Source organism: Acinonyx jubatus, chromosome C1 (assembly GCF_027475565.1).
Source record: "Acinonyx jubatus isolate Ajub_Pintada_27869175 chromosome C1, VMU_Ajub_asm_v1.0, whole genome shotgun sequence".
NCBI lineage: Eukaryota > Metazoa > Chordata > Mammalia > Carnivora > Felidae > Acinonyx > Acinonyx jubatus.
The window spans coordinates 46,939,038-46,954,799 of record NC_069381.1 but is presented as its reverse complement, the minus strand read 5'-3'; the positions used below and the strand labels follow the sequence as shown (position 1 = coordinate 46,954,799).

The window sequence follows — 15,762 nt, the reverse complement described above, 5'->3', positions numbered from 1 at the left end:
TCTAATTGTACTGTTTGGACTTCCTAGGAAACATATATAAGTTGACATGTCGGAAGGAACAGAGAAAGTATCAAGAGAATTCCTTTATAGTGCCTGTGAAAAAGACATTTTTTTAACCCATGGGATCAAAATACAAAAGAAATGGTACATTTCGGTTCAGGGTTTTAGGAGAAATTAAATAGTTGGATGTAATATGTATACATATGCTCTAAGTTCTATATGGAAAAGACCTCTAAGCTCTGCATTTAGTTGCATGCCATACTGACAGGGCTGTTCATGTGCCTATAGGATTTAGGTGTCATTGGTTGGTTTCTCAGTTGTTAGAAGCATGATGCCAGTAAATACAAGGCACAAATTCAATCTAAACTCCCCTGTAACCCGGGTCATTGTAAGGGTATCCTCTAAAACTAAATTCAAAAAGAATATGTGTATTTACTGCTATGTCTCTGGCAACTAATGATTTTTGACATAGGTATCCAATTGGTATTTTACTGATGATGTACACATCACCGGGGCAAAGGATGATGAAAAAAATAAAAAAGGAGAAACAGTTATATGTTATGAAATCTCTGCCTCTTTGTAGCCATAGGACCCTGGACAAGTCACTTCAAGTCTCTAACCCTCATTTTTCTTTTCATTTGTAAAATGGGGATAAGAAATCCTACCTTGTAGGGGTGCCTGGGTGGCTCGGTCAGTTAAGCATCCGACTTTGGCTCAGGTCATGATCCCACGGTTCGTGGGGTCACGCCCTTCATCAAGCTTTGTGCTGACAGCTCAGAGCCTGGAGCCTGCTTCGGATTCTGTGTCTCCCTCTCTCTGCCCCTCGCCTGCTCACACTCTGCCTCTCTCTCTCTCTCAGAAATAAAGGAACACTTAAAAAAAATTATATAAGAAAAAAGATTGTCGTGAGGTTGACATGATGCTTAAGGAAGGTGTTGTACTGAAAGCATTTAGCATAATGTGTAGAGCGCCAAACATAATACAAATAGCCACAATTTATTGAGGGCTTACTTTGTACCAAGCACCGTGCTAAACATTCTTCAAGCACTGATGAACTTCATTGCAGCCCTGTGTGTGATAGGTATTATTTTACCCCCCATTGTAGATCAGGATAGTGAAGTTGAGAGGGTTAATGAAACTTGCTCGATGTTATATGGTGTATTTCTTAAGATTATTTTACTTGCAAGAACAGGAAAAAAAAACCCTCAGAATTTATTGCCTCACCTAACAAAAAAGCCCAGAAGCACACTAGCTTTGGACATGATTTAGTCCAGAGTATTGTGATATCGTCAGAGCAGTGGCTTTTTCTCTGTGATTTTTCTCAGCTCTGGTTTCACTCTTCCCTGCTGATGTCAAGATGGCTGCGAGCAGCTGCCAAGGTTACCTTGCAACTATTGAAACAAAACCTTGAATACTAACTGCAATCTCTAAAGAGCAACCCAGAAACAGTAACCACCACAGGGGACGGGTGATCCCGACAGGATGGAGCTGAGGATGGTTACAGTCGGCACCCTACAAACAGAGTAGCTCACATACAACCACAGCGCCTGTTCAGTAACTGAAATAAAAACCTGTTACGTTTCTCCTCTTTCAGCAGGCAAAGAAACAAGATAATTCTTTGCAGATTTGGTTCAGAAATGATAACTTAATCTGAGCAAAAACAATATTGCCTAAGTTTTGTTTCTGTTGATAGTAAATTTGCATTAGTGTATTTGCTTTATCATCCGTAAGATATTTTTTTTCCGTTGCTCCTATCCTCAAAACCAGCCCATGTGATTGGAAGGACAAGTGGTGTTATTTACTCATAAGGAAGAAGACTAAAGCTTGGAGGAGTGAGTCAAGTTACCCGAGGATGCACTTCAAGTGAACGTCTGAACTGGGATCAGAAGGAAAGGGTTCTTGATTTGTAATCCGGTGCTCTCTGAGCAATACCACACTCTTTGTGGAGGGAGGTGTTACCTACATTTTTTAACTGGAAACCAAAGCTCAAAGATACTAGGCAACTGTGTGCCCAGCACTACTCCGCTCATAGTGGCAGAACTGAGATTCAAACCCTCATCTGCTGACTCCAAAGTCTGTGCTCTCCAGCTAGTTACTGCTACTCCGGGTGGCAAATCTCATGAAGGAAGTGGTGATGAAGAGTGTTCATTTCCTTCACCCCTCCCTTGGGAACCCTCCTTTCTCTTAAATGCATTCATTTTAATACTCTATGACAGGTGGTAAAAATATTTAAGTACATTCATATATGGGAGGGCTAAAATTCTTATTAATCATCTTATAATGTGGTTTTTTGTTGTTTATTTATTTTCAGAGAGCGAGAGAGAGAGTAGGGGAGAGGGACAGAAAGGGAGAGAGAGAACCCAAGCAAGATCTGAACCACCAGCACAGAGCCTGACACGGGGCTCGAACTCATGAACCATGAGATCATGACCTGAGCCCAAATCAAGCGTCAGAAGCTTGACCGACTGAGCCACTCAGGTGCTCCTTACGTTGTTTTTATTCGGACCTAGAGAGTTCCTTAATCTGTGGTGAGAAATATCTCTCACCTCATTACTGGAAGGAACCCTGTCAGTATATACCCCTTTACACCAACCCCTAACTTCTATCCAAGAACCAATAGCCTTTAGAGGTAGGCCAGTGACTCCCAGCCTTTTAATCAAGGACCCCTTTTGTATGACCCAACTGTGTGCATGGACTTTTACAGCACACAGTTCTGTCTTGAAGGAGTGGAGGGTATAGACTCGTGACTAGGGTTTCTTGCTATGCTGGCTGTTTAGGAGTTGAGTTAGTTGGGTGTGGGGCACAAGTCACAGTGTGATCCTGCTTGCACGTCTCAGAATTTTTGTGATATCATCAAACACCAATCAGGACCTCTGATCATCATGTGATTTCTGGTACTATCAAAATTCTAGCCAAGAGAAAAATTTGTGATTTTAATTAGTCTGGGTGGCCTAATTATGTGAGAGAAAATATAAAATTTTTAGTTAGGCTCTCTGAAATATTAAGCATAGCTAAAAGATTCCCAGTACCATCTTTGTGGACCATAAGGGGCCTGGGACCTCATCCTGGGCCACACGGGTCTGAAGTCAGATTGCCGTCTTCTTCTCTTCAGAATATAAAGTAAAATTAACATGTATTAATTTTGACCAGTATATTTTTGTAGGTTAGGGATGATGGATGGTCTGCTTAAGTGTTCTGTTGTTCTATATTTAAAGATATTTTTTAAAAGCAATTATTGTTTTTCTACACAGACAAGTTGAATTTGATTTTTTTTCTACAACTGTTCTTCTGATGTTATAGTAGACTTGAGAGATCGAGGACAGCATGACTAGTCTTATTTTGGGGGGAGCAACATGGGATTGTAACATCTGCCCTGATTACTTCCCAGGATTATTATGGGTTTTGAATACAGTTAACATGTATATGCTTTTTACAGCATCCAAACAGCTATACCCCTGCTGATTCTTATATTCTAGCATTGTCTTAGTCTGGGCTGTAAGATTATTAGTTAAAAGAGGTCATTTCCAAAAGGATGGCCATTGCTTGATCGAGTACAACACAGAATTGAAGATGATCTGTTCTTTTTTTTTTTTTTTAATTTTTTAATGTTTATTTTTGAGAGAGAGACAGAGACAGAGTACAAGCAGGGGAGGGGCAGAGAGTGAGGGAGACACAGAATCCGAAGCAGACTCCAGGCTCTGAGCTGTCAGCACAGAGCCCGATGCGGGGCTCGAACCCACAAACTGTGAGATCATGACCTGAGCCACCCCGGCACCCCGAGAGGTGCCTCTCGAATCAGTATGAGAATAGAATAGTAGAAAAAAAAAATAGAATAGTGACTAGCATCGCCTTTCAGCGTTGTCTGGACAAGCTCCTCACAGTGTGAGTCTCCCAGTTCTGTCCAGCAGGCTAACGTTCTGGTTAGGCTTTCCCTTAAGAGCCCACGCGCTGCAGTCCGAGCTGGATTTGATGCCAGCTCGTTCTGCATAGGTGAGTGTCCTCTGTAAAAGCTCGATTTTCTTCCCCTGGAAAATGGACATAGGAACGGTTAGGGCTTCGTGATGGGTATGAGGCCCAAATATATGCCCAGGGCTCAGGATGCCAGCATGGAGGAGGTATGTGCCATCAAGAGTGTGTGACAGCAGTTTGTGGGTTCGAGCCCCACATTAGGCTCTGTGCTGACGGTGTGGAGCCTGCTTGCAATTCTCTCTCTCCCCCCCCCCTGCTCCTTCCCTGCTCTCTCTTTCTCTCAACCCCCCCATCAAAACAAAAAACAACACAGAACAAAAAAGAATGCCTGTGAGGCCACCCCTCTGTCCCTTTGTCTCCTTGGCCCACCGAACTCACCTGCAGCCAGGGTGGAGAGTTTCCAGTCCTGTTCTCACCCTGCTGCCTCCTTTTCTGCCTAACGGTTTTTCTGGCACCACATGAACCACATGATTTCACTCTTCCACAAGCAGGGGCACCTCAGAAGGGCACCCCTGGTGTCCCATATCCAGGGGATCAATATCCGTGAGTAAATTAACATAGGGCTTGTTCCACAGTTTGTCAGCAGGTCCCCTGTGGGACTGGGTCCCCACTGCCCAGAACTTTAACCCCCTCATTAATGCATACTCTATAGGCTTCCCTCCCTTCTGTCTCTCTTCATCCACTTCTTCACATGTGCTTCCCTGAGATCACTGCCAAATAAATGACCCGGTGCCCACCTACCCTACCGTAGTACCTGCCTCGGGGCCTGCTGTGAGGGGAAACAAAACTGTGAAGTCCACTGTCAAACTTGTCATTATTGAATCTCCATAACAACCCCCCAGTAACAGATGAAGACACTCACATTCCGAGGGGTGAAGTAACTGGCCCAGGATTACACTGCAAACAGTTCTAAGAATCCTTATCTGAGGATTGTTTGGAGGAAGTCGTAGGTCAACTCTCAGACATAAATGGGCCTCGTAAACGGTAGCACTGGGTGTGAGTTGCTTATTGTCCCTTCAGAGTGCTACCTCTTCTAATGATGGTGACATGGAGAGTGATCCTCAGATGCCCAGAATAGCCATAAAAACATGCCCAAGTTACAATAGCTAATCATCCCTCCTTCAGGCCACACAGTCAATTCCCACAGCAACCTCTCCGTTTGAACCTATTTTCTGTGATTCATGGGCTTCGAATCTGGAGTGACCCTAATAGCCACCCATGCAATGGGAATTTTGACTTGGAAATCATAGTCCAGGCATAAAGGGTTATTTACACACAAGTGACAGCTCTTCTGGGAGCAGGAGAAGTTTATTTAACAGCTGGAACAGATTGCAGAGTTACCGCTCAATGGCCTGGTCCAGAACACGGAAATCTGTCAGGAGCCCAAATGGGAAGGAAACACAGCCTGGGAGGACAAGCCTGTCTTGGGGAGGCCTGCTCACCAGCACTCGAACTTAATCTGCAGAGGACATTCAGGTCGGACTGTTCAGGAGACGTGGTCATCAGGGCTCAGCAAGATGAAGGTTCTGACAGTAAGATCAGTAACTACAGCCATAATAAGAGTACCATTCACTACTGAGACCTCTGACAAATCAGGACCCACAAGCCCTTGACGTATTTGATTCCTGCAACTATTCTTTGAGGGGGATGTAACTGTCCCACTGTCCATATGAATGAAGAAATCAGAGCCCAGGGAGCCTCAGTGACCTGATGCAGACATCACGATTTGGACTATGTAGGCCTTCCAAGCTTTTGGGCCCCAGATTCGTGCCACCTGGAGGTGTTAGGTGTCTTCTGTTTCTGCTTTGCAAGTACTGTGTTAAGACATGACGCTTGCTGCTGCTGTGGCCTTCTAATGAACCTGAGAATCATGAAGATACGAACCAAGAACTCTCATATCACCTTGTCATTGAGCCAACACTGGCATTGCTTCCCTTGAAACTTTTTTGTGAAGTGAGATTATTAAATGTCTTTATTGTTTATGCTTCTATTAATTGAGTATTGTCTTCCTTGCACCCAAAAGAATTCCTGCTGATAAAATATTCTATTTTCCATTTTATGAGCTAAAGAATACATTTTATGGGTTAAATAACAGTGTCACAGAGCTAGTAAGTGAAACAGCTGTGCTTTAAGCCAGGTCTGCCTGAGCCTAAGCTTTTCACTGCTACTATTCTGCCTGGAGCCAAGTCTGAGGTCCAGGTAATTACACTCCAGGGCAATACATTGGCCCCGTCAAATAAGAAGAACTCTCCACTGGGTAGGGATCTCTCTGTCACTAGAAATGTTCAAGCAAAGATGACTGTAAGGGTTGTTGGGGAAGAGGGTCAGGTTCTGAGCAGACAAAGTGAGGAAGATGAACGCCAAATAAGAGGCAGGTGCTCCATAAATGTATTCTGGAACAGAACCAAAGGGACCCAAAGAGCAGGTGAAAAAGAAGTTGCAGCCTTGGCTGATTAGCTTTTCAATCTCAGAAAGTGTCTCAGGCATTTTCTCAAGGAATGCTCAAGGAATGAGAATGGTGATTCGGCTCCTGGAGTACTGAGGCCCACGGTGTGGTGACTGATAAAGCTCAGGTCTGGGTCTGTATCAGAGTCCTAACTCTGACATTTCTTAGCTGTGAACCTCATCTTCCTCCTTTGTCCAATGGGAAAAATGGACTTGGTGTACCTTACAGGGCCACTGTGAGGATTAAAGGAGATTATTGTACACTTCCACAAACATTTTCTGAGGACCTACTTTGTGCCTAGCCTTCTGTTGAATCCTGATGTCTGTGTAAGCTGTGAAGAACTTTCCAAATTTAAAATATTAAGTAGTAGTCTTTATTTTTAAAAATTATACAACTTCTGTCTCCTTCCTACCCCAGCAAGGGAGCAAAAAAGGACCTCATTCATCTGTTTTGAAATAAATTGAGCTCTCATCCAGGAAAATAGAAGAAATGGCTCCAACAGACAGAGTTTCCAGCGAGACAAATCCCCCAATGGCCTCTCTCTGCCGCCGCTCAATAATGGTGTTTGCTATAAATCAGAGAGCTTCTTTATCAAGTGCCTGGGAAACGCTTGGGACTGATTTAGCCCTAGAGTGAGATTAATCACAAATGCTGCTTTAGAAAGAGTGATGGGTATGAATAAGAAGGTCCAGTGGACATCATTTTGATTCACCTTGATTGCCATAGATAGCTGGAGTTTGCAAACTAGGGCTCTAAGTTTTTAAATGTTTCTCAGTTTGGGAAAAAAATAACTGCATCCAAAAACAGATTTCTATACCCCTAACAATAACCTAGTGGAACAGAGGAACAAACTCATGGTTTTCAAAACACTGACTATGTGTATCAAACATTGTGCCCATATCATCTCTTTTAGTCTCCATAACAATTCTGTGAGATGGGTCTGGTTATCCTCACTCTAAGGATGAGAAAAGTGAGACCTATCACTGTGAAATGACTTGTATAAATGACCAGGTGGTAGAGAGGAGAAGAAAATGCAGTTCTGGTTGGCTCTCGAACCATAACACAGAGCCTCTTGGAGACTTGACTGTAGATCCCTCACAGCTGAGCTCCATAGAGTCACCAAGAAATGAGTGGAAGTGACGTACCAAGACTGCTGGCTCCAACAGCAATGCTTGAAAGAATACTTTAGGACCCATCTTTAATGACACTTTCTATGATGGCCTTCTCAAACATCTCACTTTGTTTTCAAAGGTAGAGGACGAATGAATGAATGAAAGTCTGCCAGGCAGGGTAATAATCTATCTCCTCTTTGCCCATGACTACATACTTTGATCACAGTATGATGGTCATGGAGGGTTTGGCACCACTCAGACCACCTTCTTGAAGAGAACCTGCTGTGGGGAACATGGGTGACCAATCCTCCACATCTCCATATCCACTGTGATGCGTAACTCAGACTGCCCCCAGCCTGTGACTGAGCACAGCAGGAGTACCAGGATTGGGTTGGGCCATTCATGCCTCACATGAGGGACTTACAATGGATAATTTTTGCTTAGGGACTTCCTGTTGGCCTTACTGAGACTCTTAGGACTGTACTACAGTCAGAAGCTCTTCTGACTCTACTTTCACTATTTGCAGATGACATGATATTCTAAGTAGAAAACCCAAAAGACTCCACCAAAAAATGGCTAAAACTAATACATGAATTTTAGTAAAGTCACAGGATATAAAATCAACATGCAGAAGTCTGTTGCATTTCTATACACCAATAATGAAGCAACAGAAAAAGAAATCATGGAATTGATCCCATTTGCAATTGCACCAAAACCAGTAAGAAACCTAGGAATGAGCCTAACTAAAGAGGTAAAAGATGTATACTCTGAAAACTATAGAACACTTATGAAAGAAATTGAAGATGACACAAAGAAATGGAAAAGTATTCCATGCTCATGGATTGGAAGAACAAACATTGTTGAAATGTCTTTACTACTCAAAGCAATGTACATATTTAGTGCAATCCCTATCAAAATACCACTAGCATTTTTCACAGAGCTGGAGCAAATAATTCTAAAAATTTTATGGGACCAGAAGGGATCCCACATAGCCAAAGCAATCCTGAGGAAGAAAAAAACTGGAGGCATCATGATTCCAGATTTCAAACTATATTACAAAGCTGTAGTCATCACGACAGTGTGATCCTGGCACAAAGACAGACACATAGATCAGTGGAACAGAATAGAAAACCCAGAAATGGACCCACAACTATATGGCCTTTAATCTTCGACAAAACAGAAAAGAATATCCGATGGAAAAAAGACAGTCTCTTAAACTAATGGTGTTGGGAAAACTAGACAGTGACATGCAGAAAAATGAAACTGGACCACTTTCTTACACCATACACAAAAATAAATTCAAAATGGATGAAACACCTAAATGTAAGACAGAAAACATCAAAATCCTAGAGGAGAATACAGGCAGCAACTTCTTTGACCTTGGCCACAGCAACTTCTTATTAGACATGTCACTGAAGGCAAGGGAAACAAAAGCAAACATGAACTATTGATACTTCATCAAGATAAAAATCTTCTGCACAACAAAGGAAACAGTCAACAAAACTAAAATGTAGCCTAAAGAATGAGAAAAGATATTTCAAACAACATATCTGATAAAGGGTTTGTATCCAAAATCTATAAATAACTTCTCAAACTCAACACCCAAAAAACAAATAACCCAATCAAGAAATGGGCAAAAGACATGAATAGACACTTTTCCAAAGAAGACATCCAGATGGCTAACAGGCACATGAAAAGATGCTCAACATGACTCATCGTCAGGGAAATACAAATCAAAACCACAATGAGATACCACCTCACACCTGTCAGAATGGCTAAAATTAACAATACAAGCAACAACAGTTATTGGCAAGGATGCAGAGAAAGGGGAACACTCTTGCATTGGTGGTGGGAATGAAAACTGGTGCAGCCACTCTGGAGAACAGTATGGAGGTTCCTCAGGAAACTAGTAATAGAAGTACCCTACAATCCAGCAGTTGCAGTGTTAGGTATTTACCCAAAGGATACAAAAATACAGATTTGAAGGGGTACATGCACTCTAATGTTTATAGCAGCATTATCAACAATAGTGAAACTATGGAGAGAACCCAAATGTCCACTACTGATGAATGGATAAAAAACATGTGATACACACACACACACACACACACACACACACACACACACACACACAAACACACACACAATGGAATATTACTCGGTGATCAAAAAGAATGAAATCTTGCCATTTGCAATGATGTGGATGGAGCTAGAATGTATTATGCTAAGCAAAACAAGTCAATCAGAGAAATAAAAACACCATATGATTTCGCTCATATCTGGAATTTAAGAAGCAAAACACATGAACATATGGGAAAGGGTAGTAAAAGAAGAGAGAAATAAACCACAAAAGACTCTTAATGATAGAGAACAAAGTATGGGTTGACAGAGGGAGGAGGGTGAGAGATGGGCTAGATGGGTGATGGCTATTAAGGAGGGCACTTGTGATGAGCCCTGGACTTTGTACGTATGTGATGAACCCCTGAATTCTACTCCTGAAACCAATACTGCACTGTATGTTAACTAAAATTTAAATTAAAAAAAGAAATTCTTCTGATTCAATCCTCTTTCTCCCCACTCCCCTTGCACATGTGTGAGACCTGTATCATGGTCTGCAGACTCTCCCTGCCTATTCCTGCCCGCCACACCCCTTATCATTCACGAGCTTCTCCAATAACTCTCTTGCACATCTAATCCTATCTTGGTGTCTGCCTCTTGGAGAACTCTGAGGGACGGACTTAGTGATTCTATTTTCCAAACCCAGTGTCTACTGCCAAGAAAGCAGATCAATATGGTGATATTGTCATGGAATAGAATATGATAAAGCAGTGACAAATGGATGAATTAGAGATACAGGTATCAACATGGAGACATCTCAAAATATAATGTTGAGCAAAAGCAAAAACGGTGCAGAGTGATACATAGAGTATGTACTGTTTATATAAAGTTTTCAAATGTATAAAATAAATGACCCCTAAGGGCAACCTCATTTGAAAAAAGGCAAACGTGTGGAAATGAATACCTGGAGGGCAAAAAAGGGGGGGGGGATGCATCATTTGTACCTGCATACATATGTAATAAAAGTATAAAAACATACCAGGGAACGATAAGCACCAAATTCAGAAGAGAGGTTACCACTGGGGATGGAAAGGAAGGAGAATGCAGTCAGGTTTTTATTTTAAGCTGGATAGTTGGTACATGGTTGTGCATTGTACTTATGCTTTTTATATGCCTGAAGTATTCCATTAAAAATACATATTAAATCATACCCAACAAATTGCCTATTTTGAAAAAAAATATTAAATTGATTTGGAATTGGGTTCAGTGGAAAATCTTGGATCTGTGTTGTCACATGCCAGCAGCTGGGCCTTAGTCTATTGTGGCTATTCCTGCCCTGAGTAGCAATTACTTACTTTGGTCCTTGTTTTTACTCTCTCCCTCTCCCAGACCCTTACTGGACCATGAGCTCTAAGAAAGACAACTCTCAACAATTTGTTTCTGAATCCCCAGTGGCTATGACAGTAGCAGGAGAGCAATATGTGTATATTATGACTTCAATAATCAGAAGATGATTGGGGCGCCTTGGTGGCTCAGTCAGTTGAGCCTCCAACTTCGGCTCAGGTCATGATCTCATGGTCTGTGAATTCGAGCCTCACGTTGGGCTCTGTGCCAACAGCTCGGAGCCTGGAGCCTGCTTCGGATTCTGTGTCTCCCTCTCTCTCTGACCCTCCCCCTTCATGCTCTGTCTGTCTCTGTCTCAAAAATTAACATTAAAAAAACAAAAAAAAAATAATAATCAGAAGATGAGAAACTGGGGATTGTGAAGACAGAAGGCAGGTAGAGCAGAAGGCAGAGCACAAATAACTAATTTTTTCAACATAGGTAGGAAGGCTTCTGCCTTTGGGCACCACTGCATGTGGGAGTCAGGTCTGTAGTGAGGTATGCGAGGGGCCAGGTTGGAGGGTCTGATGTATTTGAGTTCCTACTACTGTACTCCAGCCAACTTATTAAGGGCTTCATGTGTTTCATTTCCAATCTTCCCCACTTGGAGAGTTGGGCATTTGTCACCCCACTTGGAGAGCTGGGCATTATCACCCTTTTTTACAGATAAAGAAACTGAGGCTCAGCAAAGTCAAGAACTGCCAGAACCATCCAACTGCTAACTAGCAGAGCCAGGCTCAGCCAGAAGTCTTTGTGGTCTCAATTGTCCACCATGGGGCTCTGTATCCAGGTAACGTGTCCTCTACTGGACAACGGTGAGCCTTGCTCATCCCACTGTTCAGCTCCTTCCTCTTCCGGGGAGCCTGCCTGACCAAGCCCACATCTACCACATTTGCTTCATACTATATAGTTTGTTAGGTGACTTTATATACATTACTTCCTGTAATTCCCACAATAATTTAGTGATGGTGGTGTTATTACCTCATCTTATAAATGAGAAATAAAACTCAAGAGAGGTTAAATAACTTTCCCAAGACCACACAGCTAGTAAAAGGCAGAGTTCAGACTTGAACAGAAATCTAGAAAGTAGAATTCCTATGCTTTCTTTCTGTTGCTTATATTTCTCTCTGCATTGCATGTTTCATTCTTCCATTTAGAATATAAGAACCTCAAGCACAGGGGGCCATGATCCCACTTCATTGTAGTCCCTCCCAAACACCTCATGTACACATTAGGTGCTTTCTAAATGCAGTCTGAGTAAAAGCCAGTGTGCTTAAGATGCAATTCTATATGTCAAACTCTGGAAAAGCCCTGTGCAAATACAGACTCCGTGTGTGTAAGACAGCACTCAAAACATGCCTTCTCTGCATACACATGGTACAGCTGGCATGACACCTTTAAGGAAACAACTCTGTTTGAAAAAACGAAAACCAGCTCTCCTGTCTGTGCCTGCCGGCAGCTGTGGATCTCTTAGCCAGATGCTCTGCTTCCCTATTTCTGCACTGTGTTCTTCCCCGTTCTCTCCTCCCCACAGTCCAGGTTCTGCATCTCCTCCCACTTGGTATCCCCACTTCCTTGACCCCTCCAGCTGTGACCTCAGCTTCTCTCTTCTAAAATTGCCTCTTCCTAGCTTTGGGGCATTCACCCAGTGTCTCTCAGAGCCAGCTCGCAGACGTCTTATGGGCAGCCCCACCGTCTGCCCCGTCTCAGATTCCTAGGGACTACTGAGACACATGGCAAGTGCATGTACAGACTCATCTGTATCTGTGAAGCCAGGGACTTACACAGATGGATCCACCTGGCCGCACAGATCCATGTCTACTGGGCCAAGAGCAAAGACAGAGACATGCATTTTTGCCTTTCGGGGCAAAGGGCACACGTGCAATCCCACTCATGTTTTGTATACAACAAGGCATGCCCAGATGCACAGGTCCATGTACACACAGACTCACGTGACTGTATGCATTTGAGACTGAGTCTGTGGTGCACAAACCTCTCAGAATGTGGCTACCGATGTATGCATACACAGTGCCATGTGCACTTACGTGGAACACACATGCACGGAAGGGCAAGGAAGGCAGACTTAGCCTCCTCCTTCCCAAGGAAGATTCCATCACAGCATGGAAGACACAGGTTCACACCTTCTCCTTGGGGCCAGCTCTGCCTTTGTCCGGTTGTCTGGCCCTAGGAACAGAGCTGGAACTTTTGGCCTGGGAGTCCCCAGGTGCCCACACACTGGCCCGTCACCTCCGCATTCAGCCACTCCTCTCACCAGGCACTCTCGGCTCTCAGCGGGGAAGGGGCTAAGGCTTGAGGTAATTAAATCTCTCTGTGCTTTAGCAACATTGATCTGTACAGGGACACACTCTGACTCTAAAAGAAACAAAGCTTTTAATTTCCCAGCTGGAATACGCTGTTCTTAGACTTGTTTCATGTGTGAGTCATAAGAGTAAAAATTACAGCACATACTCTCACCTTTGGAGCCTGCCGTAGCTTGTAAGGCACTTTTGTACCATTTCACTTGCATCTCACAATAAGCCTATGGGAAAGACAGTATATGAATCGGTCCATTTTATAGATGAGGACAGTGAGGCTAAAACAGCAACAATAGCCGTCACTGGCTTCCTACTATCTGTCAGGCCCTGTTCTAAGTACTTTGCATGTTTTAACTTTTAAAAATTCTTACAGCTACGAGGTAGGTCTGTGTTCATCCCTATTTTACAGACGAGGAAACTGAAATACAATAAGGTCACATAAACAGCCTGAGGTCACATACTTGGTAAGCAGTCTGGCTTCATCGAATGCTATATGCAGTTAAAGGGACTTGGCACAGGGTATTTGTCTTTTGCATAAAAATCTAAAGCAATGACTCACCATGCTCTGACCACCAATGACCACATATATGATTTTCATATATCACTGACTCCACCCTTAAAAGATTTTACTTATTACAAACGCTGTATTCATTAAGAAATAGCCTGTCTTGCACAGAGCCTGCTTGGGATTCCCTCTCATCCTCTCTCTCTGCCCCTTCCCCACTCACACTGTCTCTGTCTCTCTCAAAACAAATAAATAAACTTAAAGAAATAGCCTGTCTTATAGCCATTACTATGAGACTTTTGAAGTTTTGAAAATAGCTTGGGGAACACTGAACCTCCAAAATATTGCTACTGATTGAGATGCGTGGTAATCAAAGGGATCCAGGCTGGAGACATTTGAGATATGGAAGAGAATTTAGTTAAAGTACTTCCTAAGACTGACCTGGGTTCAAATCCTGGCTCTGTCATTTACCCCTTTTAAAAGGTGTCCTTGGGCAAGTAACATACCTGAGTCTTGGTTCACTTTCCTGCCGTGAGAGATGGAAACAATAGCGCCCATAATTGTAGCATCAAGGGCACAGTGGAGTGATCATGGATGCCCCACAACACCTCTGAGGGAGGAAAGAAATATTTGTAATCGTCAGAAACAAGATACAGCCAGCAGAAGTGTATGAAATCAGTTACGTGAATTGTGAACTATATGTCAAAGTTCTATTTGTTCTGAGACAGGGTGGAAATCAGCACATTTCTCACCAAGATAGAAAATAAGAACAGAGAAAAAACAGGAGCTCTTTGGAATAACTCAGCTGCAGAAAGACTTTATTCTCATCATGGGCATTCTGTTGGGACATCCACAGGACCACCATTGTTCATCTCAATGCTTGCTTGCCTCTGTGTCCCTTGATGTGCACCTTCTGACTGTTCTAGCTATTTAGTTAATGAGAGTTGGTTGTGGTTTTGTCCTTAGTTATTGTGCTTATGTGAAAACAACTTTAGAACACATCTTCCTTTCTCCTTGCCAATCCCTGAGTGTCTCTGGCTTTCTAAAGCCTTCACCTCTGATGTGTCTCCATCCTTGCTCTCTCCTTTCTCACCGATCTTGCATTTTCTTACTTAGAATTGTTTCAAGAGAATCAGTGCAAGTCTCAACCACATTAGGAAAAACAGCTGGTTTCCAGATAAATCCTTGTGGATCCTGAGCCTCTACTGACCTTGGAAATTTTGAGCATCCAATACCAATATATGCATGTTTCTTTGTTTACAATTGTATGGTTTCTTCTCTACTAGTATTTTATGCATAAAACATACACAAATAGCGATTTTTAAGATGGGGATTTTTAAAAAGTGTGAGATAAAAATAAACAGTAATTTAAAAATAATTTATTAATGAGACAAAAATGCTTGCTCTCACGAAAATAGTATGTTTTTGAAAATCTTGGTTTCTGAGCTAGTTATTCAAAGATCTAGTCTGACGTTCAATTTATACCGGAGATTGAATTTAATAATTGTCTTAGCTGTAAGAGAATACCGACAACTGCTTTCATCACAGAAAATGTCAGCAAATTGCAAACTCTTGACTTTTTGAAAAATAATTGTATATCTCATCTTTATACAACTTTTTTAAAGTATTTAGCTCTGGGATAACTAGTGAACTTCTATGTGGTATAGAAGATTTTCATTATCTTCACCCAACTCTAGTATTTCAGATAATATAATCTGTAAATCCACTTAATTGTACATATGCCAACTAAAATAAATCATGAAATATTGAAAACCAAAAATTGAATGAGGATTTCAGAGGTAGCCCTTCTACATTTAAAGACACTTACAGTTTCCTTAAGATCCCTCACAAAGAGTAGGTAACAAAGAGAACATCAGAGCATCAGTGTCCATCTGTATATTACACATTAGCAAACCTTAATATTTACTTATTTTAAATTTGAATATATAAATATTTTTCCCTAAAGCTTCCATG

General features: G+C 42.2%; 1 protein-coding gene across 1 annotated transcript in view; it reads left to right on the top strand.

Moving 5' to 3' along the window:
* Window positions 1-2,326, top strand: part of OMA1 (OMA1 zinc metallopeptidase) — an 80,126-nt gene extending 77,800 nt beyond the window's left edge. The window contains exon 9 of the mRNA XM_015072342.3: window positions 1,326-2,326. Coding sequence (XP_014927828.1) covers window positions 1,326-1,418 — 93 coding nt within the window. The 3' untranslated portion in view covers window positions 1,419-2,326. The remainder of the gene's footprint in view (window positions 1-1,325) is intronic.
* Window positions 2,327-15,762: the final 13,436 nt, after the last annotated feature.